Genomic DNA, 26769 nt, shown 5'->3' with positions numbered 1-26769 from the left:
TTAAGCAGTTTACCTCTAATGAGTATAGAATCAAACATCCTACATCGTATTGACTTGAAAATGATTTGTTCATGATTTAATTACTTAAATAAATCATCACAAAGGGAAAGGAAAATCCAATTACCTCAGCCATTTAACACAGAGTTTTCTTGACAATGACAAGAAATACTCTCCTCAATATAATCAATCGAAGAAGCCATGCCTCATTTCTGAAAATACCTGGTTCATGATTTAATTACTTAATTCAATAGACAAATTCATTTATTACAAACAGAGAAAACAACAAAGGGGGGCGCGAGGCCCCCTTGGGGGTATATATCCATTCTATTGGCTTAGAGTTTTCTAAATTGCTATGCATTAAAAGTAATCTTTCGCGCGCTAGCAGAGATATATTGCGTAATACCTATCCGTTGACGTCATCGTCACTCGAAGAGGTAAAAAGGGATGAAAAACCACTTAAATGGAAGACAAACCTTGACTCAAAACCCGAAAGGTCGTATTTTCAATTTTTCTTTACTCTCACCTTAATTGTCGTTAAATCGTTTTAACGCGACGAAAATGATCACGAAAGAGGAGGATAAGAACCGTTACGCGAACATTTGTAGGAAGTACCAACATGGTGAATTAGACACTTCCCGTAAACTTACCCCTAACGATTATAAAATGGAGTTGCAGCCAATCATTTGACAGATTGGTCCCTACGTGGATTAGTCGGAGACTAGTTGATGATGAATAGCGCAACTGCGTGAACTTTTGGAGGAAGCCTAAGCCATTTGGAGTCTAAACGTTTCCGGTTACATCTCGTACCCCTAACGATGGAAATGAAGTAGAAGCTAATCTGAAAGATTATTGTTTATACGAAATAGACGGACACCAGAAGGTGGTGGAGTTAAAAGCCAATGCGACAGACTGGGTATATGCGGAATGGACCAGAGACTAGGCAGATGAAGGAATAGTGGCCACCTGGCCACTTAGTGTCGATTGAACAAGTAGAAAGTTAACATAGTGAAATACAATATTCCCTGATCAGCGGAAAACGCGAATGCGGTTCGGAAATGGAGAACATGTTTACTTCCATATTTAATACAAGATTAATTTTGAAAATGGCACTTAAAACCCATCAGAACGCAGAAATTTAATAGTTTGTTACATAAACAATTTCAACCCATTCATTACAGAAGAGGATAAAAGATGATTTTAAAATGTTCACAGAAGAGGATAAAATATGATTTTAAATTGTTTATTGTACGATTAAAAAGTTGTTTAAAGATATTTTACATTGTCGAGCAGCCTTTTAAGACTCTTTCAATGAACTAAAATTCACCTATTCATTCATGCGAATTCCACGTTTATGTACTATCAAAGGGTACTTCTTCCTGCATCTACAGTTACACTGATCACAATTCAAGGGTTTTCACCACTGTGAATGCATTGATGTATGAGCAAAGAGCTCTTCCGCGTGCATCCATAGTCACACTGACAAGGTTTTGATTAGTTTTCACCACTATGAATGCATTCATGTGATTAAATGACACTTTCCTCTGTGGGAATATTCACACTAATCACACTTGGACGGTTTTTCACCACTGTGAACGCGTTGATGTCTGATCAAACTACCCTTATGCGTGCAACCATATTCGCACTGATTGCATTTGAAGGGATTTTCACGGCTATGAATGCGCTGATGTGTGATTAAATGACACTTCCGTCTGCTGGCATATTCACACTCGCTACATTTGAAGAGTTTTTCAGTACCACTGTGAACGCGTTTATGTCTGATTAAATTACTCTTATCTGCGCATCCATATTCGCACTGATCACATTGGAAGTGCTGTTCACCACTGTGTATACGTTGATGCGCGATTAAATTATACTTCCACGTGCATCCATATTCGCACTGATTACATTTGAAGGGGTTTTCACCACCGTGAATGCGTCGATGTGTGATTAAATAACACTTCCGCCTGCTGGTATATTCGCACTCATCGCATTTGAAGGGTTTTTCACCGCTGTGAACGCGTTTATGTCTGATTAAATTACTCTTATCTATGCATCCATATTCGCACTGTTCACATTTGAAGAGCTGTTCACCACTGTGAACGCGTTGATGTCTGGTCAAATCATCCTTCCGCACACTTGCATAGTCACACTGATCACATTTGAAGGGTTTTTCACCACTGTGAACGCGTTGATGTCTGATCAAATCACACTTCTTCGTGCATGTATATTCGCACTGATCACATTTTAAGGGTTTTTCATCGTTATCCTTTTTAACGTGACGTTTATATTCAGCAGAATATTTGATCCGAGTTGGACGTTTCTTCTTGAATTTCCCTACTGAAAATACATAGAATAAATATAAAAACGACACATAATATTCACAATTTAGAATCAAAAATACAATAACATTCAAGCGAATTTCATAAAAATTGTAGGGATGCACCGATATATCGGCCTATCTTCATCATATCGGTATCGGCCAATATCGGCTTAATGTAAACCGATATTTCCGGGAAAAACTTGACAAGATATAAGGTACTCAATGAACTCTAATTGAAACACATCACAGAAATTTATTCCCACAATTTAACATTTCCCTTCAAAATGCAAGGTTTTCCACAAATTCAGTTTTATCCCGTTGTTCACGACTATGAGTAATTTCCCTAGTTTCCCATACCTCCCACAAACAATCGAAGTCGACACTGACGCTCTCTAACGCGTTTAGTGTCACTTATGTCCACTTTGAACTTTTCACTTGTGGTCCATTAGTTTGCTTATAACGCTAGTTCTTGTTGAACAAAGAAAGGAGCTGCATTTTTACTAAAAACCAAGTAAGGATTTAACTTAGACCACACCATTTTTTAACTAAGCGGGTTAATAAGGGCTAAAATATGTAGCGGTACCAAATTAAACGAAAGAGATATGACAAATGTCTCTAATAAAACAAAGTAAAAACGTAAATGGTCCTAAATAATGTTGATTCTACTCTTGGAAACGATATTCAAGGAGAACTATTACTTTTTTATGGCCCGATAATATCGGCTACGAATTTCCGATACATCGGCTGTACCCATATCGGTGCATCCCTAAAAAATTCAGTGTTAAACAATATTAGCATTGTTAACCAAAGCCGTTTTTCAATGAGTAAACAAACATATCAACAAAAAGGAGATGAACATAAACCTAAATGGAGAACATGGAAAGGTCATATATACAACGTTTCTTTGCTCTCGCCATAATCATTGGAATAATCAACTGCTAATTGATGCTGCGTGAAGACAAGTTATCTATTTATTTCGTTCTTGCATCCTCTCAGGGTTTACACGAAATTTTCGGATTCAAATTTCCTGACCTCTTTTAGAATTTTCCCCGACGTTTTCTGAATCAATTGTCATTATTCTAATTTCTAAATCTAAGTAAACAATCTCGTTTAAATCGCATTTTTGAATATTTAACGCTCAACATTAGGGAGCTGGCTTGTTGAAATTCTAAATATTCTCAAACTATTCCCTGACCTTTTGGCACATTTTGAAATTCCCTGACTTTTCGAGGTTTCCCTGAACTGTGGCAACCCTGCATAATTTAAAAATAATGTCGAATTCTTGGCCAGATAAAAATATGCGTAATTGGAAATAATATTTCATTTTATCGAGCAACAGGTAAACTTTTGGCAGAAATAAGCACTTGTGACGATAAGAAGACCCTGGTGGAAGAGGGCATTTTGAGGTTTTAAATACATAACACTAGTTTCATTATTCAAGAGGTTGAAAAGTCGTTCAATGCCACAGTTTAAATATGCTTTATACTGTATAGAATTTTAAAAATAACATAAAAATTCGGCCCTACACATTTAAATACCTTCCATATAGGACTTAAATGAAATTTGATGGCTGTGTAGCCTTCAAATCCATTCCAATAAGGGTTTTTTCCCCATTGGTAAATACATTGATGTTTGATCAAATTAAAATTCCGCGCGCTTTCAAAGAAACACTAATCACATTTGAAGGTTTCTTTTGGTCCGCGAAGTAATTCCACACTAAGTTTGATCTTGAATTACTTTAGCCTGGATTTCGCGGTAGAAGTGACCACATACTCTTCATATAAAGTTTACAAAGAGGCATTAAATATGTAGGATTGTGTAGGCGCACTCTTAAAAACAAGAATGCCGATTGCACGAATAAGCAATGTCGAAGACAAGTAAAATGGCGTTGATCACGTTCATTTGCGCACGCCGTAATAATATATGTAGTCAAATACATAATAGTGCGCAACTCGAATTACTATTCTACAGGCCGGTAGGCCCTTGTAGATAGGACTTCAAGCCCGTTTGTAATTGAATTGAACTGAATTGAAATATGATTTATTGTGCATTGTTTCTAGTTATCTAGTTAAAGGGGCTCACCGGCGCTGTTGGGGTGAAGTTCGCCCTTAGTTCAGGGGGAAAACACCCAGCTCTTTGGCCATAAGAAATGGCGCCACCGTCGCGGTGGGCGGGTAAGCAATATGCTAACCAAAGTTTGACCCCCCCCCCTTCACCCCAACAGCTTCGGCCAGCCCCTTTAATGGCATGATGTCCCTGTTATTGGGAGTCCAGGTGTCCGACATTCGCGTTTTTCGGAAGATGATAAAAATGCATTCGGATTGTTTCCTCATTTGAAGGGTTTCGAGAACATCCGTTCATTAATTAAATTAATCATAGATTATTAAACCTTTTTGACCAAAGCTTCAAAGCTTGGTGGAGGAGGCAGTAGGGACTGCTCAGGGGCATTTTACAACTTCTTACAACAATACCGCAGATGAAATGAATTATAATTAACTAGATATGTGCGGGTAGTGATTTTTCAATTTCGAATCGGGTTCGGGTAATCAATATATGGTTTCCGGGTATCGGGGCGGGTACCCGAATTTTTGTCGGGTATTCGGGTAATTAGGCTTAGCCGAAAAATGGTTGTCGGGTGACAGTCTGGTATTAAAAGTTAAAACGAATAGTTATCGGGGGTGGGTACCCAAAATTTTTCGGGTAACTAGGGTTAAATGAATAGACACTTCCTTCAAAAATTCCCTTAAGTACACTATTTTTACAGTTATATCTCAATTCTAGGTTCTTCAATGTATGATCTTTCTTAATTTATTTATTTTTGACGCTATCTCCAACTTTTGGTTCCGCTTTCTCTTTCTTGACCCTTAATCTTATTTCAACACTGAATACTGGCAATGGGATGATATAGGTGTTTAGAGGTGTGTCGCGCTGCGTGCGGTGATTCTAGTCCGTCTCAGAAAGAAACTACCACATAACGTTTACCTTATGTGAATTGTGAACTAAATTTCACCTTGAAACGGTGTTTCATGGCATTTCGTCATTCTTAAAAATTCCGCTTCTTTCTAAACTAGACTAGACAGTGGGTGGTCGGTGGTCCCCCTTTCACCTTTGATTCCTATTCTTGTACCCGCGAATAACCCGACAACCTGTTTCGGCTTGACACGGCTAAAGGGGGCGGGGAGGTTTTTCACTACCCGAGGAGTTTCGAATAGTTGGAAAAGTCATTTTCGGGTATTTTTAAGGTATCGGGTAGCAGCACACCCCAATAATTAACCCACTGAATGAATTTTTTGAAATTGTCGAAATAACAATTTACACCAAGAAGGGGAAATAATTGCTTAGCATATTTTCCCAACCGAGAGTCGGCATAAGACGTCTTACTCTAAGTACTTTGATTATTAAAGTATAAAATATTTCGGAACGAGGCGATGCGGTATTACCTTTGGAATTCTTTGGAGCGATTTCTTCAAATGTCTCTGAGTTGGACACCAAACTATTATTTCCAACTTCAATCGGAACTTCGGGTAAATCGCTTTCCACAGAGACGGAGGTCAATTCTGATAGTTCATTTGGGATAAGTTCAAGTTTAGGGACACATAATGGCACACTCAGTGTCCTCGTATCAACATACAGAGTTTGATTTTGTCTATTATCAGTTTTCTGCGCATCTGACAAGGTGATTTTAAATTGGTTATCATCAAGGTCTTTTTCTAGGGCTCCTTCTAGTGAGTCGCTTTCGATATTTGCGTCAAGAGATCGATATAAACGTTTTTCGACATCAACATTCGATTCAAGAACACCCAATTTCTTCGAACGAGTTGTAATATCCTCAGTGTCTCCCTCTGTCGAGACACTTAGCGTTTTACAATAAGAATCGTTTATGTTAATATTGTTCTCAAGAGGTTCTCGTAGCGAATCACTTTTCGTCATTGTGTCAGGAGACATTTTGAATTGGTTTTCGACTTTAATTATAGATGAAGGTACAAATAGAGGCAACCTGTCACTGTATTTCAGTTTAGGAACACCTAGGTTCGTAATTGGCGTTCTATGACCAGCGTTTTCAGCCTTTTTCGTAGTAATTTTAGTTTCGGCGATTGTATTGCCAACCTCCTCAAAATACTGAGGCTCAGAAACAGGTGTCTCTTGAATAATATCTTCTTTACCCAGAATGCCTTGGACACTGACAGCTTCGACAATATGCAATGAACCTTAACGAAGAAAAACAGAGAAATTATTGAAATAAGAAGTGTCTTATCAAACGAGAAGTACATCAGTTTGTGTTTCAGCATTAAAATAGTGTCAACTGTGGACGTGACGTCATTAGCATGTAGTATACCTTTCAAACAATATATATTTCATAATACTTTACACTGACCCTGCCCCTAACCCGCAATGGCTAGTGTTAGGAGGCTGAGATGAGAAACACTCTTAACATTTGTGAAGTCATCAAAATTTACGTACCATTACCAGTTCCCTTGAGTTTAATGGCCTCCGTGTCAAGTAGACTTTGGGGAACGTCGTTGATAATCTGAGCTTGTAAACTATTCAAATAAAAAACGTAAGTTTACACTAAATAGAGGATTTTAAAAAACGAAGATTGTCATTTTTAGTGTAATATAAATGGTCTAGGAACGCTTTTTGCGACATCAGTTTTGCCATTATCGACTAAGCGTCCAAAATACCTTTATAGTTATCGGATTCGCCCCTTTGGTTCTTATCTTTAAATACCTTTGAGTTTCCTCTTGTGGTTGTTGATGCATCACAATTCCCGAATCTTTTTCAAATGATTCATGATTAGCCAATAGATCTATTCCACGTTTCTCCTATTTTTAAAACAATTAACAATGAAAATAGTTTAAGTTTTACTCTTAACCTTTGGAGTAACTCTTTCCTATCGACTATGAAAATGAAAAAATGTTCCATACCATCAAATCTTTGATTCTCTTTTCCAACTCTTTATTGACCCTACTAAGTCTTTCAATTTCATTCATTTGCTTATTTATCGTTAACGTTGTTTTCACTCTCTCCTTTTCCGTATTTGAAATTAAAACCTTACACTAAACAAAATAAGATTCAATACAAAAGTTAATATTCTTTGGACTTTCTTTGGCTGAACGTATTTTAAAGGGGCAAGACTGAAAGAGAATAAACTAATGATACCGAAGAAAGGGGATCAGCAACTAAGGTCCTCATTGGGTTTCTTTGTTAATTGGTATTTTCACAAATGAACTTGATTATTCACCCACCCACAGAGTTTGGATCTACTTTAAGGGATACCAGATTTGACTACTCATAGGTAATGATACTAAAAGGGTCTCAAATTTTTGTGCTTAATTTCAAACTACAAAAAACCCTATGCTTTGAAAAATACCTCGGCTTCCAGTTCCCTGATTCGATCATCCCTGGCTTTAACTTCATTGATAAGATCATCTTTACTCAAGTGATCATAGTTAGAATCTTCCCCATCGTTCATTTCCTAAAAATAAAGTTTTCGTATTTTTCAGTTTGTCTAAAAAAAGGAATATTGCAATAATTTTGCAAATACCGTTTTAATCGCCACTTTTTGAAGATTTACTAAACTAATTTCGGAATTTTGTACAGAGTCTTTGCAAAATTGTAAATCTTCCCTAAAATAAAATATTTTTCGGATTGTTCCTAGTATTAACCAGGACACCTTCAATAGTGGGAATTGTTTTTAGTAGGATAGTAGTATTAATAGTAGTATTTTTCCTACAAACCGAAAAGCTAAACCGATGACGGAGAAAATACTATGGATAGCTACATTTTGACTAATCACGGTTTCGTATGGATTTACTGTTTATTTAATTTTTGATTATTATTTAACCAGAACCGCATTTAACCTAATCTTCTCTACAATATTTCCAAAAAAAAAATCCATTTGGACTGTGAATGCGCTCATAATAAATATAAATTATGTCACAAAAGCAACTTCCCCACATCTTTTGCCTCTCATGCATGTGTCTATAGTCGCCCTACTGTGAGGCCAGTCCAGTGTTTAACCAACTCTATCTATTTTAATATTTCCATCATATCTCTTATTGTAACCATTTCAATTATATCTCTTATTGTAACCATTTCAATTATATCTCTTATTGTAACCATTTCAATTATATCTCTTATCGTAACCATTTCAATTATATCTCTTATTGTAACCATTTCAATTATATCTCTTATTGTAACCATTTCAATTATATCTCTTATTGTAACCATTTCAATTATATCTCTTATTGTAAATATATTTTACTAGTTCAACTTTATACATTCTAAATTTTTTACACAGTTCCACTTCTTGTTTTCATTTAATAATGTAGTCGACTATAAACCCCTAGATAAGAGACCCATCTAATTATTCCTAGTTTAATTTTGCATGTTGATTCTCTAATGGCCTCTAAATTTGGCCAACACAAAGAAAAGCTCAGTTCAGAGGCCCGTGTAATTGTCCACGGTTCCGTTTTGCATGTTTATTCTCTACTGGCCTCTCAAGTAGGTCACTACTGACGCCTACTAATTGAGAGGCACGACATGAAATTTTAAAAGCAAGCTTTTCATCCGCAACGCTTAAACCTAACCTAACCTTATCTCGTCTGAACGTAAGGACATGGCCTCGCAATTAGGTCTCTAAAGACCTCTAGTTAAAAGGCCAATTTATTGCTCCAACATTTCGTTTCGCATGCTCATTCTGTACTGGCCTCGCAATTTCGCCACTTAGCCTTTCGTGAATGGACAGGAAAAGGAGAAATGGGGAGTAATACATTGGCCGTTTTAAGTGGCGAAATTGCGAGGCCAGTACAGAATGAGCATGCGAAACGAAATGTTGGAGCAATACATTGGCCTTTTTTCACGGTAGAAAGACAGGAAAATAGCAATATTTCTGGAAAAGGCACCAATTTATGAGGCTAATCATAAGAAAAACAGGGGCACATTTACCTATGATTAGTCGGCACAATGTAGAAATTCATACTATTTTATTCATCATAGGTTTTGCTTCTCCGTGTAGGGGGAATGCTACTATTTTTACTACTATCCTACTAAAACAATTCCCACTATGGTAAACGGGCCCTAAAATAGGAATGAGGCCATTTTTCAAAATGAACAAATAACAAGAAAGCTTTCCCCATACATTGCGGCTTTCGCGACTAAAGCCAAGCTAGGGACTTCCTCAAGCCATAAGTTTATAAGACGTGTTCCATAAGTATGACACTACCTGTACTTTATAATTCTAGAGACATAATTTAGTGTTAGTTCGAGAACGAGGCAAGAATTGACTACACTCCATTTTGCAATCCATCTTCCGATTTAGTCTGTACTAAGCCTTTGAAAGCGCCTCACCAGGCATCACTTAAAGGGGCTCACTGGCGCTGTTGGGGGGAGACCGCCCTTAGTTCAGGGGAAAACACCCAGCTCTTTGGCCATAAGGAATGGCGCCACCGTCGCGGTGGGCGGGTAAGCAATATGCTAACCGCAACAGTTTGACCCCCCCCTTCACCCCAACAGCTCCGGCTAGCCCCTTTAAAGAGAATCAATGGCGTTTCACCAACTTAACTTCATGACAAACTCAGTAAGAACTAAGAAGTGACTCAGTGACAAACTTAAGGAACATATTAACTTTTGTCAAGCCCATTATATGAATACAAAAAGTAGCTTCTTAAAAAATAATTATTCCGAAGAAATTAGTGTTACTTTTCATAGTAGATAAGTCACTGTCACATGCCTTGAAGACATCCAAGTTACATTTTATTCATCACTTACCAGCTTAAATGTTCGACCATAACACGAGAACCTTTCACAGAATCCATCATTCATGGTACAGTTTCCCTGTTAAGATAACACGCGTAACATTTTAATAATAATAAAATTATGACCATAAACTAAGATTTTGCAGGGCATTACTCAGTTTAATATACATTCTTACAATTCAGGGCTTATATGAATGGTTTTCTTTTACACTTACAATGTTCTGTTTCTCGTGTCTTTGGGAGAAAGATTTTCCACTTCTATTAAGAGGTTTTATTGTACACGGACACTCTTTTAATAATCAATAAACTTCTATTAATACCTTTAAAGGAACAACCATTACCTTACAAAGACATTCACTACAAGCGCCAAAATATTAGAACGTCTAGCAGACAACTTTAAATTTTTCCCAAAGAATTTTACAGGGTGGGAAATAAGGATTATTTTTTAAACTGGACATTGGGCCAGCGAAGCCCTGGAATGAGTATTCTAGTACATCACTATTAACCAGAGAACGTCGGTTGCTAAACTAAAGAAGAGGATAATTAAAATGTTTGAGTTAATATCTGTACTCTGGTTACTAATTTTTTCTTCAGAACACCAAGTTCCAAAAATTCAAAAATCAAGAATTTTGTGAAAAATCCTACAATTTTCTAAGCATTCCCGTGGACCACTGACCAGACTTAGAAATAAGGATAATTTTTAAACAAGTCCTTGGGACCAGTGACCCCCCTAGTGTCCTAAATAATAAGCTGGTCTCCGGAGTGGTCCCAGCCTTTGTTCTCCTATAGATTTGCAATTAATAAACTGGTCCCGAGGACCAGTAACCCCCACTTTTTGAATTAAAAAACTAGTCCAAGCAATTAATAAACTGGTTTTGGACCAGTGGACGTGTGATATTTCTAAGTCTGCCACTGACGCCTGCGATTTAATTTTTAAACTGGTCATTTGCCCTGTGTCACCGCCTTATTTCCTACGCTGTTTACAACTCACGAGTCACGACCAGGCTTAGACATAAGGCGGTTCCATTGTCAACCTTAAGCAATAAAAGATAAATGCTTGGGGTCTACAGGCACCTTAATTAATCAAAAACCTTTCAAGGTTTAACTATTTTACGGGGCCTATGTCCAGTTTTTGAATTGCTTGGGGTCAGTCTGGGAAATAATGATATTTTTTAAACTAGTCCTTGGGACCGTTTTGCATAAAGATTAAAAACAACCCCAACTTTGAATGTTGATTATTCGTCAAATAACGGAAAGAAAATTATAAAATAGGTCCCAAAATATAAATTAGAACTTACTTGACTTCTCATTTAAAATTTGGCCACGAAAAAAATCACTAAATATATTAAAAATGCTCTAAAACCGAGTCCATTTCCGATTTTTTTCCCATAGATAAAGCATTAGGAGAAAAACTGGGTTGGTAGCGCACCAAACGGCGAAAGTTGGAACTAGGGGCGCTTTTGCTGGTCGTTTTTTAACACGGGGCTCGGGCGTAAAGCTAGCAGGCCTTCTACCGAAGGTAATCTAAGTTGGCCATGAACTAGCAAAAGCAAATCATTATTACTTGTAAAACAAGAGATCCAGCGCTGCCCGTTAAGAAGTTTAATTAGCTTTGGACGCCATTTTAAAATATGGCGACATATTTAAGGCCACAAACCATAAATATTGAATGGTAAATATTCCGTAATTAAGGGTGTTTACATTTTTTCTAAGACTGGAAACTTTTCTCAGTGATTAAAAGTTGTCAAGAACAGTAATATTTATTTAGAAAACAAAATGGCGTTGCAGTACAATTCATTTATTAAATGTTCTTTCCCAGTTTTAAGTTGCTGAGTACGAACAACTACAATCCAATTAATTAGTCGAAGTGATTTCTACGTTGATCTCTGATCAAAGCACTCTTGTCGGAGCTGGCATAGTCTTGAAGCGTTTTTCACCATTGTGAATGCTTAGATGTGTGATCAAATTGTTCTTATCTATACTGGAATAATCACACTGATCACATTTGAAGGGTTTTTCACAACTGTTAATACGTTCATGCCCGACTAAATTACTCTTCCGCGTGCATCCATGTTCACACTGATCGAATTTGAAGGGTTTTATTTCTTCATTACCCTTTCTAAAGTGACGTTGAAGATCCTTTTTATGTTCAGTAGAATATTTGAACCAAGTTGAACAGTTCTTGAATTTACCTACAGATGATATATAAAATAAATATAAAGTCGACATATATAATTTATAATTTAGTATTAACAATTCTGAGACCATGAATATATACAACAATGACTATATATCGCTAACACCCTGTCTAACCTTTGGGTATGATTTGGGTGGGGCTAAGTTAAAGACGACATCAGTCACGTGGTGAAAGTATTTTCCCAACTATGAATAAGAGGAGTGCCAGCGCCCACCGCCCAGCAGCGACTGCTGGCTCTAGGGCCAAGGCTTACTATGTCGGTAACAATTATCCAATGAGATAGAATATATGTATTAAACCTAGAGTCACAATGTGGGATCTTGAAATCGACGTTTCGCGATACACTTTTTGTCGAGCATGAATCTATCAAATACGGGTGGCGCCACCTATTAATCACTTGAAGAACTGTTTTATTATCGTCTGCTGCTATAATCTGTGTAACAAGCTTGAAATAACAAAAACTCTAGTTCTTTCTAATCTAATAAATAGATGAAATGAAAATCATAACGATGTTTCTGATTGCAAATAAGCAAGTAAAAATGTAATTAGTTCCGCTAGAGGCTCACAGATGGCGCTGTCATGTTTTGATAAACGTCCTTGATAAAAACAATGTGTTTCGCGGAAAGGCGATTTGAATTGTAACTCTAGGTTTAATACATATATTCTATCTCATTGCAATTATCATGATTTCTAGGACACCAAAAACATCACTCGCGGTTGTTATAATTGCTTTTAAAAATTGGCTTTTTGTAATCGCTACCCCAGACATACTTAAATTATATTTTTATATGATACTATGCGGATTTTTCCTACGAAAATGGAGGAATCTTGAGACATAATGAGTTAAATATTTCCCTCAAGGCGGGCGATGCTGGCCCGTGCTCTCTAGCACTCCTACCAGTGGGAGCTGTTACACTCAACGATTGTATACCAAAATCCCCCCATTTAACCCAATGCGACAAAATCCCCCCAATGTAGGACTAAATCCCCCCAATGTAGGACTAAATCCCCCCAAATCATTATAACAAGACAAAATCCCCCCAAATCATTATAAGAAGACAAAATCCCCCAACGAAAATCCTCTGAGAAATATATAACCAGACATACTGTGTGGTTTTGCATTAAATATATTTTTAAATAATAGGAAAATCTTTTGGAAAAGGTGGCAGCTAATTAATAGGAGAATATTTTAGAAAAGATGGTAGCTAATTAAAAGGAGAATATTTTGGAAAATGTGGCAGCTAATTAGTAGGAGAATGTTTTGGAAAAGGTTGCAGCTAATTAATAGGAGAATATTTTGGAAAAGGTGGCAGCTAATTAGTAGGAGAATGTTTTGGAAAAGGTTGCAGCTAATTAATAGGAGAATATTTTGGAAAAGGTGGCAGCTAATTAAAAGGAGAATGTTTTGGAAAAGGTTGGAGCTAATTAATAGGAGAATATTTTGGAAAAGGTGGCAGCTAAGTAATAGGAGAATGTTTGGGAAAAGGTGGTAGCTAATTAAAAGGAGAATATTTTGGAAAATGTGGCAGCTAATTAGTAGGAGAATATTTTGGAAAAGGGTTGCAGCTAATTAATAGGAGAATATTTTGGAAAAGGTGGCAGCTAATTAATAGGAAAATCTTTTGGAAAAGGTGGCAGCTAATTAATAGGAGAATATTTTGGAAAAGGTTGCAGCTAATTAATAGGAGAATATTTTGGAAAAGGTTGCAGCTAATTAATAGGAGAATATTTTGGAAAAGGTGGCAACTAATTAATAGGAGAATGTTTTGGAAAAGGTGGTAACTAATTAAAAGGAGAATATTTTGGAAAAGGTGGTAGCTATTTAAAAGGAGATTATTTTGGAAAATGTGGCAGCTAATTAGTAGGAGAATGTTTTGGAAAAGGTTGCAGCTAATTAATAGGAGAATATTTTGGAAAGGTGGCAGCTAATTAATAGGAAAATCTTTTGGAAAAGGTGGCAGCTAATTAATAGGATAATATTTTGGAAAAAGTGGCAGCTAATTAATAGGAGAATATTTTGGAAAAGGTGGCAGCTAATTAATAGGAGAATGTTTTGGAAAAGGTGGTAGCTAATTAAAAGGAGCATATTTTGGAAAAGGTGTCAACGAATTATTGGAACCAAACCAAACCTAACCGTTAAATATAATTTGGAGGGATTTTGTCGATTAAATATGATTTGGGGGGATTTTGTCCATCAAGGAGTTTTGGGGGAATTTTGTCCATCTAGTAGGAGTTTTGGGGGGATTTTGTCCGTTACTTATGATTTGGGGGGATTTTGTCCGGGGGGATTATGTCTGGGGGGATTTTGGGTCACACCCACACTCAACAGGCGCCTTCTTCCTGCATTATGATTGGCTCTTTGAACTAAGCAAAACGACCACCCATATCAAATCCACAGATTAGAAGGGGTGGAGTATACAGATGCATATTCATTGTTGTATACAATCAGGCTAAGTATAAAACGAATTACCAATTTCCGAACCAAGTTATGCCGTATTACCTTCGGAATTCTTTCGAGCTACATCTTCAAACATCTCCGAGTTCGGCTTCTTTGAAGGGACATCTTCAGGTGTCTCCGAATTCGGCTTAACACACACGCTTTGTTCAAATGTCTTCGAGTTGGACAAAAAACTATAATTTCCAACTTCAATCGGAACTTCGGGTAAATCGCCTTCCATAGAGACGGAGGTCAATTCTGATAGCTCATTTGGGTTATGTTCAGGTTTAGGAACACACACTGGCACACTCAGTGTCATCGGATCAACATACAGAGCTTGATTTTGTCTATTTCTCCGCGCGTCTGTCAAGGTGATTCTGGATTGGTTATCATCAAGATCGTTTCCTCGGGCTCCTTCTAGTGAACCACTTGCGACATTTGCGTCAAGAGATAGATATAAATGTTTTTCGTCTTCAACATTCGATTCAGGAACACGCAATTTCTTCGATCGAGTTGTAATATCCTCTGTCGAGACACTTCGTGTTCTGCAATAAGAATCTTTTAAGTTAATATTGTTCTCAAGAGGTTCTCGTGGCGAATCGCTTTCCGTCGTTTGGAATTGGTTTTCGACGTTAATTTTAGGTGAAGGCGCACATAGAGGCAAACTGTCACTGTATTTCAGTTCAGGGACACAGAGATTCATAATTCGCGTTATAAACGCCCCAATTTCAGCCTTTAACGAGGCAATTTTAATTTCCGTGTTTGTATTGCCAACCTCCGCAGTATACCGAGGCCCAGAAACAAGTGATTCTTGAATAATATCTTCTTTACCCAGCATGCCTTGGACACTGACAGCTTCGGCATTTTGCGATGAGCCTTAATGATGGAAAACATTAAAAATAGTAATGTCTTAATGAATGAGAACTACATCAGGTTGTTTAAGAATTACTGTACTGCCAAATGTTGGCAGTATACGTTGGCGTTTAGTATGCCTTTCAAAATCTATAGATTTCAGTACTTTACACTGACCATATAGAGGGGTCCGACATTTACACTTCTCGCAAAATCGCGAAATCTTTCAGTCAAAATCACGAAATCTTTGGCAAAATCACGAAATTACCAAATCAATGATGAAATTTCGAAATCTTTGGTGAAATCGCTAATTCAAGAAGAAATCTTTGGTAAAATCGCTAATTCGAGAAGATATCTTTGGTGAAATCGCGAAATCAAAGAAGAAACTTTTTTGACGAAATCCCGAAATCAAAGAAGAGATTTTTGGCAAAATCGCGAAATCAAAAGAAAATCCTGAAATCTTTGCCAAAATCACGAAATCAAGGAAGAAATCCCCGAAATTTTTTGAAGAAATCACGAAATCTTTGTGAAATCGTGAAATTACGAAATCTTTGGTGAAATGTTGAAATCCCGTACGCTTTTTGGGAATGTCGGACCCCTCGGACCATATCCCTAACCCCATAAGTCTATTATGTAAGGTCCCCATAAGTATGAGTCCCCAATTAGGTCCTATTCTACCGGCATTGTACTCGTATTAACATTTTGAAAATTTGGTGGGTACGATAAAAGCGCCATCTAGGCTGTTTGCTTATACCGGAAGTTAGGATAGGACTTTCAACTTTTTCACCAATTGGGGAATGGCGGCGGGTACCGTTTACATTGCTGTTTATTTGGTAAAATCATGTCACATGCTTTAAATATAATGGCGGAGACAAATAAAAGCGGTCATTGTCATCTTTACGTGGAGGATTAAGTTAAGTTACAAGATGAAAACAAGCTACACTTTCAGTTAACTGAATGAAGTAATGGATCTGGCAGTTTTTCTTGATAAGACTTTAAATGGCAAGGCTTAACTTCAGATTGAACATCTTTAACGGCGTTAAGAAGATAATCTAATAGTAACACTAGATACTTTTCGTGTAAATTGTTTTCTACTAACCTTGAATACATTCTACCTCTTTGTGTTACTTAAATGCGCTTCTTCATTTAATACTACTTTAGTTTAGGCTAATACCTCCCAGCTCCATTCCTGGCCGCCGCCATTTTTAAACCTACCTACGATTCAATCTTTAAGACTAAGACATGCGCAATACGAAATTAGATTACGTCAGCTCCGCTTTGTGGTACCTCCAGAGTCCGACAGGGGGCGATGAAATTTCCTTACGTGCTTCCTTCATTAGGGGCATTTGCTCTTGACTTAAATTGACTTCGTTTCTGACTTATGGGGACCTTACATAATAGACTTATGCTAACCCCCAATGGCTTATTTCAGCAGGATGAGATGAGAAGCATTTTTAACATCAGTGAAGAAAGTAAAATTCGCACACCATTACCAGATTTTTGGAGTTTAATGGCCTCCATGTCAAGTACACTTTGGGAAATGTTGTTGATTATCTCAGCAGGTGTATTTCGTAAACTATAGACCATTTATATTACATTAAGCGTGGTATATTCTGCGTAGATTTTTATAATCAAGAATGCGTGTGTCATGCGCTTCTGGTTTAAACTGTGATTTTTTATTTGGATGGACGCTTTTTGCAACATCAGCTTTGCCATTATCGATTAAACGTCCAAAATACCTTTAGAGCTAAATAAGCCGCCCCATCGGTTCTTCCCTTTAAATACCTTTGAATTTCTTCTTGTGGTTGTTGCTGCATCACCATAGGAAGGGATGGTTCCTGGTCATTAATTCCTGAATCATTTTCAATTGGTCCAGTTTTCACGTATTCTTCGTTGGTAAATTGATGAATTCCACTTTTCTCCAATTTTTAAACAATTAACAACAACTCTTAAACTAATTCATTTTTCTATCGACTATGAAAATGAAGAATGTTCCATACCATCAGATCTTTGATTCTATTTTCCAAGTCTTTAATGACCGTTTTGAGTCTATCAATTTCGACTATTTGTTTATTTATCGTTAATGATGTTTTCGCTCTCTCTTTTTCAATGTTTGAAATTAAAACATTACCCTAAACAAAACAACTTTTAAACTAATTCATTTTTCTGTTGACTATGAAAATGAAGATTGTTGCATATACCATCAGATCTTTGATTCTATTTTCCAAGTCTTTATTGACCCTATTAAGTCTTTCAATTTCGTCTGTTTGTTTATTTATCGTAAATGTAGTCCTGATTCTCTCTTTTTCCATGTTTGAAATTAAAGCATTACGCTAAACAAAACAACTCTAAAACTAATTCATTTTTCTATCGACTATGAAAATGAAAAAATGTTCCACACCATCAGATCTTTGATTCTATTTTCCAAGTCTTTATTGCCAATATTGAGTCTTTCAATTTCGTCTATTTGCTTATTTATCGTAAATGTTGTCCCGATTCTCTCTTTTTCCATGTTTGAAATTAAAGCATTACGCTAAACAAAATAAGATTCCATTACAGAAATTAATATTCTTCAGACTTTTTTTGGCTGAACGTGTTTTAAATGGGCAGCTAAGCAAGAAAGAGGAGAAACCAATGATACACAAGAAGGGGGCTCAGCAACAATGGTCCTCGTCAGGTTTCTTTGTTAATAGGCTTAAATAGCCAAGGAAACTACTTAGGCGCAACATTTTCGGCTTAAAGGGAGGGTGAGGTGGAAAATCAAGTGATTTGTTATCGATTCTTCTACTAATTATAAGACCAGTCTGCATAGTGAAACACTCAGGAAATACAGTCTCCGTCTCCGAATCATTTTAAAATTCAAATTAGGTTGAGATTTTATAGATCATTTGAAATAAGCACTTCCGACCAATAGCATAGCACCAGAGAGAATTTATAATAGGGAGTGGAAACTGAGGAATATTATGTAGCTCAAAAATCATGTGATCAACAAAACTAGCCAGGTCTATTTCCGGTATAATTTTTTGTGGCCCCTCCCTCTAGGGTGGTGCTAGAATGTTGTGGGAGGGTCTCTAGGGGAGATGGACACTACCTTTTTAGGGAAAGGGGAACGTCCGACTTAAAATAACTCCAAATGGCGCCAGTCGCACTCGAAATCGCGAACCCTTATTGGGTAATTGTACAACCAATAGTAAGTGAGGGCAAAACTTTAATTTTAAAGTCATGTGATCGGAAATTTACCTGGCCTGTTTTAGCGTCGCAGCCTACTTGTTTGAGCTACATTGTATTTAGCACTGTCAAGGGCAAGATCTTCCACTCCCTATTATAAAATCTCTCTGATAGCGCCCTGCCTTTTCGTTAACGAATCTCTCGTAAAATAGCAATGACCGCGCGGCGACTACTATTTAGGCCCAAAATATTCAATCCTAGCGAAAATTGGGACTAAATATCAGCCTGAAAAATGTTGGCTATTTAGGCCCAAAAATTTTTGTAGCCAATTTTTGGGCCTGAATAGGAATGTCCGCGCGGAGACGACTTTTTAAGCCAAAAATTTAGTCCTAAATCAGGGTTGCCACAGATTTTTCATTTCAAAATTCCCTGACTTTTCCAGGTTTTCCCTGACCATCCAAAGCCAATTTCCCTGACCAATTTTGAAATTTACACTAGCTTGTAGCGGTTCAGCTACTGAGCCTACACACACACACTTAAACAAATTAGGCTTACCGTTTAGGCTCCTGTCTATTGAACTTATGACTAGGCCTATATCATAAACTATTTTTGAGTCTCCTCACTTGAGGGCGCGCTATTGCAGTCCTTGAGCGCCCCCGTGTGAGGATAGGCCGAACTACTATGATTCTATATATAGTCAAAGCAATAGAGAGTTAGTTGGATTAATTAGCAGTGAGAGAGCTAGTTAGTAGTCAGGTCAACTGACGTTAGTCCAAGGGAATCGGTCGACACCCGTCAAGTTAATATCTACTTTACGGCGAGGTTGAGGGTACGACTACCACGTCCCTCTAGTAAGTTAGTGAGTTCTCGCGAGCTACTTATACTAGGCCCGCTTACTCCGAAGACCGTTACACATTGAACACTATGGCTCTTCCTACCTCGGTGAGTGTAATAAGTAATTAGAAGAAACCCTCTGGCGCTACCCCAATTTTGACTTGGCATTGTATATAATTCATAAATTAACTACTTTAACATTATTTAATTATTTATCATTTTTGTAAAACCTTTATTACTAACAAAATTAAGAACCTGGAAATTAAAAAGAATTCAAGCATAATATCTATCTTGAGTTCATTATTTCACCTTGTAACCCGCTTTTAAGCCTAATCGGTTACAAGCTGAAAAGTCAGAATGGAACCTTTAAAAATTCCTTATTTATCATCTGCTTTGTACAATTATGCTAAATTTATCACAGTTTTTAATTGAAACTACTATTTAATACTTAAAACTTTATTAGGAACTATCTGAAACAGTTTAAAAAAATCACTTGTATTTAAGACTAGAATAATATAGGATTGAACATGTTCATGGCAAAAGATGACTCAAGGTCTTCTCCAATTTTAGAATTTCTTTGTCCACCTCTTCGTTTTCTAGTATGTGGGTTTGACTTAACTTAGATTTCTTTGCTCGAAGCTCCTTCAACGTCTTTAGATGTCTTTTTCTAGTATCTGCGACTTTAACTGCGTTTTCCTCTTTTTTTTTCTTTTCTTCTAATTCATGCTGGTATCGAATTCTGGATCCACGAATGGACCTTATTAAACTTGCATCCACTGTAACATTTTTAATTCCTCCAAGATTTTTAACTCCATCGTAGACTTGTCGCAGAGCGATAATTGAGTTTTCATGTAAATTCTCAACAAGTAAACTTTTGTTGATTGAAAATCCGCCCTCAACAGAGGCATTTCCATGTGATAAAATTAAAACAATTTTTATAACTTGCCAAAGATCTTTAAAGTCATCTTCACCGTCAAATATATCACGATACAATTGATCAAGGGCAAAATGCTTCTCCTTATACTTATTAAAAATTTCTTTGTGCTTCGTTTTTACCAGTCTAACAAAAGAAACGAATTGCTGTTTCGATCTTTCAGCAACACTTTCGTCAATTCGGTTGCTTTCGTGAAGAATCTTCAAAGCTAATTTTACACGATCTTTGGCGATATCCGGTTTTTCAATGACGACTCTTGGGTCAAACGCAGATATACCTCGCGTAAGGCTATATTTTAATGGTGATCTTTCCAATATTTTTGAGACAGTCGCGGATAAAAATTTGCTACATTCCATTTTGAATTCGACTTTCATACGTTCACTGAGGTCTTTCTCTCCAAAATATTTTGCAGCACCAAAACCTACATCCACATCTCTATACGGAAGCAGGTTTTCTGATTTTTCTGAAAAGTCAATTGCAAGAAGCTTTTTCAAAGTTGTAGCATTGTCGATTATGTTTCCTTTAACAAATCGTCGCAAGAGAAGTTGAAGAAGGTTCATGAGATCCATGTACAACAGAGGCGCCAAGGGCTCAGGAGATTGAAATTTTCTTAAGAATGGCTCAAGTTCGGAAGCCACAGTCTTAAAAAATGCCAACTTTGCTTGCATCAAAGGATCTTCCATGCATTTTTTTACGTATTCAACTGAAATGGTCCCTGGCAATTTTGACGACGAAATGAATTTCTTGATGAATTGGTAAATGGTTAATGCTCTTTCGGCACAAGAGGCATTTTCCACCCAAAGAACTTGGCAAAACTTCTTTGGAAAAGTTGTGCTTCCGGTAAGTGATGTATAATCTGCTCTCCGTGCTGGACAGATGTATAATCTGCTCTCCGTGCTGGACAGTCCTTGAGAAGGTAATAAATACCTCTTAAAAAATTATTAATGTTCCACTTAACAGCTTTGTGACCAGTTTGAAGGGCGCCGTGAACAACGTGTAGGCCGCATGAACCTAAGTCGAGCAACTTAGGGGTATCTGCCTGTGAGCTGTCTTCTAATTCTGCTTTAAGCTTCGTAATAAAACTCCAATTAGTATTTGGTCCGTCCATACTGATCTGAAGCATATTTTCCAGTGGCAAACCATCAAGGCCTTCTTTGAACTTCGCAAGTATATCGTCAGCTTTAGCATGACCCATAAAAACAGACTTCAAATACCGTGTTGAAGTTTGACCAACTCCACTCCAGAACCGCACGTGTATATCCATCTGGCCTCTTTGGCTTACTTTATTTAGAGCTTCGTCAAAACAAACAACATAAAGGGAACAAGTTGCCAAATTCTGGCGCAAAACATTGTCAAAATAAGGTGCCAATCCAAAAGTAACGATATAACTAGCTTTTGTTCGTCCTAAGCTAAATTTCTCAGCAATTTGACTATCAGGGAACATATTTTTGAAAATTTCGGAGTCATGGTTTACAGAATTATATGATGCTTGAGTCATAACAAGTCGCATTGTCCACAAAGCTTCAGCTTTAATAACCTCTTCCTTCAGTAGAAAATTGCTAATTGAGCTTTTCTTGGACGTTATTTGATTTTCAGTCTCTTTCTTTGAGTTATCACAGACTTCGCCAGTAGAAGTGGAAGGGCAGGAGCTTGCGAATACATTGGACGAAGATTCTGGTTTCATTTTTGTATCTTCACCGACGCATGCAAGTTCTTTCTTTTTTAGTAAAGAGTCTATTTTGGTTTGTTCCTTACAAGCAATTCCTTGATTAACTTTTTTCCTATGGCCAGAACTTGTCTGATGACTTTTTATTGCTTGGACGCCCATGTTACTTAGGGAAAATTTTCTATTGCAAACCTTACAGTATGCAGAAAATATATCATTATTTACAGGCTTCAGCCACAAAGCCCATTCTTCGTGAAGTTCTTCATTTATCCAATCCAAATTAAATCTAGTCAGTTTGTTCGGCATTTTTCACAGATTATGAAACTGAGATGCGCTTTTGTTAACTACATTAATAATATTCATGTAAACTAAAATTTGTATTGTATATTTCTTACCATCAGACATACAGTTTTAAGTCCCGGTCCCTTGGATCCATAGCCTGAAGAGCAGACGACTCTTCGCTTAGTTTTGCTGAGAAAGTAATAGCCTACTCGATCACGCTGCTCGCGCGGGAATAATATCTACTAGACTACATGGCCAACTTATAACTGGCTGCTCGAGGGGGAATAATATCTACTAAACTACATGGCCAACTTATAACTGGCTGCCTGCTTAGAATCCGGGATTATGTTTATCATTGTCCCGTATTTAAGCTGGTGCGCCTAGTTTGTCGTGACTATAGATTTTCTCAAGTCGGTATGCAACGGAAATTCCCTGACTTTTCCGACAATTTTCAAATTCCCTGACTTTTTACACCCTTTTTCAAATTCCCTGACTTTTCCAGGTTTTCCAGGTACTGTGGCAACCCTGTAAATAGCTAGCGCGCACCCATAACACTATTTTCACCGAACTCTACAGGATAGGCAACTACCTATCTTGATTCTTGAACGACAGCTTATTCTGTATATACTCTGTTACAGCATCGGTTTTCAGCACGTGTAAAGCTAAGTCTCGATGTAACCTAGCTTTGTGCATGCTGACAAGAGGCTAAAAAACTTCAGGATTTAAAATATCCGCGAGTTTTATAGCTCGAGGGCACGGACCTCTAGGCCTTACTTTCAAATACGTGTGAAATTGCCTACAGCGTACATTTAAAGCGAGTCTCGGGTGTGGGATAGTTTAAACTAGGGCTGTGCGAGCCTTGATTTTTTGGGTTCGAGCCGAGCCTCGAGCGTTGCCTTTTTCGGTTATCGAGCTTCGAGCCGAGCCTAGAGTTTCTTATCGAGCTTCGAGCCATAAGCTGCATGTCCAAAATCTGGTTTCGAGCTCTTATCGAGCCGAAAATTTCAATGGCGAGCCTTAACGACTTTCAATTTTAGCTCTTAATTTGGAATGATATTCCTTTACACTTTCAATTACTGGCCTTAGTAAAGAAAAAACCCTATTAATTCGTAAATATAACAGATAAACTTTTATTTGACTATAATTAAACTTGAATCCTATTATCACTAATCGAAATTACTTACGTCAAGTTACGTGCACTGACAATCGCATTGATAATACAAACCGAGCGTATTTTTCTATACATAAAAGTAAAACTAAAACTTCAAGAAGTATTTTTCATTTTTTTCTTTGCCCAAAAGTGGAAGTAAAACTTCTGGCAATAAAATGTGGGCTTATAAACAAGGTACCAACCAGAATTATTTCCTATTTCGCGCGTCACTGCAGCGTCTCAACATTCAGTAGATTGTGTTAGATGGTAATTCTTGACCTTTAACCTAACCTAGAATCTCACAGACAGCTGACTGAACCTCGATAACCTTAAGCCTTGACCTCGAGCTTTTATCGAGCTTTTTTCCGAGGCTCGAAAACTTGTCGAGCCTTTCAAGAGTTGCTTATCGAGCCTCGAGCCGAGTACGATCGAGCTTTCGAGTCCTGTCGAGTACTCGCACAGGCCTAGTTTAAACAAATACCACTAGATGCTTCCATAATCGAGGGGTGGAGTTAACTGGCCCTCTAAGCTTAGCAAAGGCTAGTTTTGGCTCTGGCCTCATGAAAGAGTGCTGATAGCCAAGGTAAAATTTATGTGTAGAAGATCAGCTAGAATGTTAGGGGTACCGACATTTGCTTTAAAATGGTGGGTTATGATCCTAAAAAGGGTCTAATATTTTTGCGCTTAATTTCACGCTACAAAAAACATTCTGCTTTGAAAAATACCTCGGCTTCCAGTTTCCTGAGTCGATCATCCTTGGCTTTTACTTCATTGATAAGATCATCTTTGCTCAAGTGACCATAGTTACAATCTTCCACATCGTTCATTTCCTAAAACCAAAGTTTATGTATTTTTCAGTTTGTCTATAAAAGGGAATATTCCAACCTAATTATTTCTCAAATACCTCTTTAATGGCCACCCTTTGAAGATTTACTAAACTCATTTCGGAATTTTGAAAAGAGAGTTTGTGAAATTGTAAATTTTCCCTAAAATTAAATAGTTATTCAAACTAAAGGTATATCAAGCTGGACCATGACATTTTTGTACACAAACAATCTTATATTACATTTGTCCATTTTCTTTTTCTCCATATTCGGGATTAGTTGCAGGGCTAATCAAAAAGCCTTCATTAGATAAAGGGCTGTCAAATGTTGACTGATGATCAAAACTCATTGAAAAAGAATTTTTATTATCCATTTCATTGTTTGGGCCTCCAATAGATGAATAACTTCCATTAGTTAAGGAATCCTCCAAAGTTGATGCGTTTTGACTAGTAGAAAGGCTGTCAACGGATAGTTGGCTCATTCTCCTTTTTTCAGCCCGTTTTTCTCTCTTTCGTGCATTTTCTTTTTCTTTATATTCAGGATTGAGACGCAACCTTCTCATTCTCTCACATGCCATTTTATGATTATTACTTAGTTTGAACATATAAAATATGAACAAGTGCAACAATTTGTTAAAAAACAAACGAAAAGTAGACTTAGATGATAAAAAGTAATAATAATAATTAAATATATATGCAAAACTGCAAAAGTCAACGAAGGCTTGCTTGCCAGAAGCCCAGAATACAGCAGACCTAAGAGCAGACTATCAGAACAGAATGTAGACTAGTATCAAGAACCAAATATATTGCTGGACTCGTGACGGGAAAATTATCTAAACTGCTTCCAGACTTATAAAAATGATTGTTACTTTTTAAAAGTTAAAAGCGAAAAATGTTTTGAACTTTTTTACAATAACAATGAGAAACTGAACATAAGAAATTAAATTAAATGAAATTTGTTGAAAAAACCCGAAATACAGGTGGCGAGCCGTAATAAAGCTTTATTTCTTCTAGACGGATAAATAAATCACAAATTAACCTAATTAAGTATGAAGGAATTGTGCCTCTTTTTAACTAAAGTAGGTTCATTGGAAAGACAATTTTATTAGAAAATTAATGTAAAATTTAAAAGATTTCACCCAATTTTTATCCCCTATGCTTCGGAGATACACTGGATACACATATTTCCTAGTAGCTTGTATAAGTATGAAGGAATAGTGTATTTAATGTAATTAGGTTCGTTTTTTAAATTAGACTAATTAAAAAAAATTAAACCTATTTCACTAAAAAAAATATCCTTATGTCGAGCCCTGGCCCAAACCTTTGCCCTAGAAGGCTGAAAATTTGCAGGAACGTTACTCATAAGTAGTAGGCGCGTACTAAGAAAGATTTCTCCAATTCGCCACCATCTTAAAAAATGGAGCTCAGAAATGTAAAAAATCTCCTCTATGCAACAAAGTCCGCGCGTTTCAACCGATTTCGCAAATATTTAGTACACCGGTTTCCTTTAACCATATGCTTTAACCTATAGACGGGCTGAATGGTCTTTTGGGTTCTATTTGTTGTCATCTTTTAAATGGCGGCCAAAAACTCAAAAACCTTTCTTTATAGAAAAATAATAAAAAATGTCCCGACGGGCAAAGCCGAGTGCCTTCGCTCCTATGGTGCTACAAAAATATTAGTCATCATTTGGTAAAATCTACCCATTCTTTATATCATTTTGATGGTAGTTCTTATTACACGCGAGCGACGCCGCGGGTAACAGCTAGCTAACCATATATCTTTTTTGGATTTTTTACCTCTCCGAGTGACGTATGTCACGGAGAGGTATTACACCGGCCGTGTCTGTGTGTCTGTCTGTCTGTGTGTCTGTGTGTCTGTCAGACCCCACGTGACCGCGTTCGCAGTTTGCGTATTGGAGCAAACAAATACCCGAATTCCGGAACGCGTTCGCGGTTCACGGAAATTTGGCCATTCATCTACCAACACAAGTCTTTACTAACTGGCTTCTAAGGACCATAATCTGCTAGTATTTGTCCATCCCACATGGACACTAGTCTGTACTTGCTAGCTTCTAAGCACCACCATCTTCTGTTCTTCGTCAATTTCACCTTGACACCAGCTTCTATGCACCACCATCTTCTGTTCTTCGTCAATTCCACACATAGATATAGTAAAACTATAAAGGGTCTAGATCCACTTCGCTGGCTTAGGCTTAACGAAAAAAACGTGGAAGGGGCAACGAGCAGACAGCCGCTATTTTCTGGGGGTAGCCGTATAAAGCGCCATCTATCGGGAACTTTCGAAACTAAATTAAAGGATGAGCTTAGAGTAGTGGCACTCTATGTT

At 37.2% G+C, this 26769-nt stretch overlaps 3 protein-coding genes across 10 annotated transcripts; all 3 read right to left on the bottom strand.

Moving 5' to 3' along the window:
- Positions 1-1095: 1095 nt before the first annotated feature.
- On the bottom strand, positions 1096-11663 carry LOC149679270 (uncharacterized). 3 transcript variants are annotated; one of them, XM_089834935.1, is made up of 10 exons: positions 10419-11663; positions 10293-10335; positions 10091-10156; positions 7866-7947; positions 7692-7796; positions 7246-7377; positions 7049-7143; positions 6782-6861; positions 5761-6528; positions 1096-2337 (listed from the first exon to the last, which is right to left on the bottom strand). In XM_089834935.1, the coding sequence occupies exons 3-10, from the start codon at positions 10138-10140 to the stop codon at positions 1559-1561; spliced, it is 2091 nt and encodes a 696-aa protein (XP_089691061.1). In that variant the 5' UTR covers positions 10141-10156; positions 10293-10335; positions 10419-11663; the 3' UTR covers positions 1096-1558. The 3 variants fall into 3 exon arrangements, with proteins under 3 accessions (XP_089691061.1, XP_089691063.1, XP_089691062.1); XM_089834937.1 differs by lacking the exon at positions 7866-7947; XM_089834936.1 differs by lacking the exon at positions 7866-7947 and having other exon boundaries at positions 10293-11663.
- A 148-nt stretch (positions 11664-11811) lies between these two features.
- LOC149679268 (uncharacterized) lies at positions 11812-26590 on the bottom strand. 5 transcript variants are annotated; one of them, XM_089834930.1, is made up of 10 exons: positions 24664-26590; positions 24502-24583; positions 24323-24427; positions 17965-18096; positions 17765-17896; positions 17564-17695; positions 17349-17482; positions 17051-17139; positions 14775-15587; positions 11812-12269 (listed from the first exon to the last, which is right to left on the bottom strand). In XM_089834930.1, the coding sequence occupies exons 1-10, from the start codon at positions 25023-25025 to the stop codon at positions 11968-11970; spliced, it is 2283 nt and encodes a 760-aa protein (XP_089691056.1). In that variant the 5' UTR covers positions 25026-26590; the 3' UTR covers positions 11812-11967. The 5 variants fall into 5 exon arrangements, with proteins under 5 accessions (XP_089691056.1, XP_089691057.1, XP_089691059.1 ...); XM_089834931.1 differs by having other exon boundaries at positions 17057-17139; XM_089834934.1 differs by having other exon boundaries at positions 12130-12269; positions 14745-15587.
- On the bottom strand, positions 21263-22657 carry LOC149679269 (uncharacterized). 2 transcript variants are annotated; one of them, XM_089834952.1, is made up of 2 exons: positions 22573-22657; positions 21263-22509 (listed from the first exon to the last, which is right to left on the bottom strand). In XM_089834952.1, exon 2 carries the CDS (start codon positions 22469-22471, stop codon positions 21263-21265), a length of 1209 nt encoding a protein of 402 aa, XP_089691078.1. In that variant the 5' UTR covers positions 22472-22509; positions 22573-22657. The 2 variants fall into 2 exon arrangements, with proteins under 2 accessions (XP_089691078.1, XP_089691079.1); XM_089834953.1 differs by having other exon boundaries at positions 21263-22489; positions 22561-22623.
- Positions 26591-26769: the final 179 nt, after the last annotated feature.

The sequence above is a fragment of the Phalangium opilio genome, unplaced genomic scaffold, assembly GCF_054372755.1.
Source record: "Phalangium opilio isolate 3A_F unplaced genomic scaffold, DU_Popi_V2 ptg000041l_1, whole genome shotgun sequence".
Taxonomy (NCBI): domain Eukaryota; kingdom Metazoa; phylum Arthropoda; class Arachnida; order Opiliones; family Phalangiidae; genus Phalangium; species Phalangium opilio.
The sequence above is the reverse complement of the archived record's forward strand: the minus strand, read 5'-3'. Positions and strand labels throughout refer to the sequence as shown.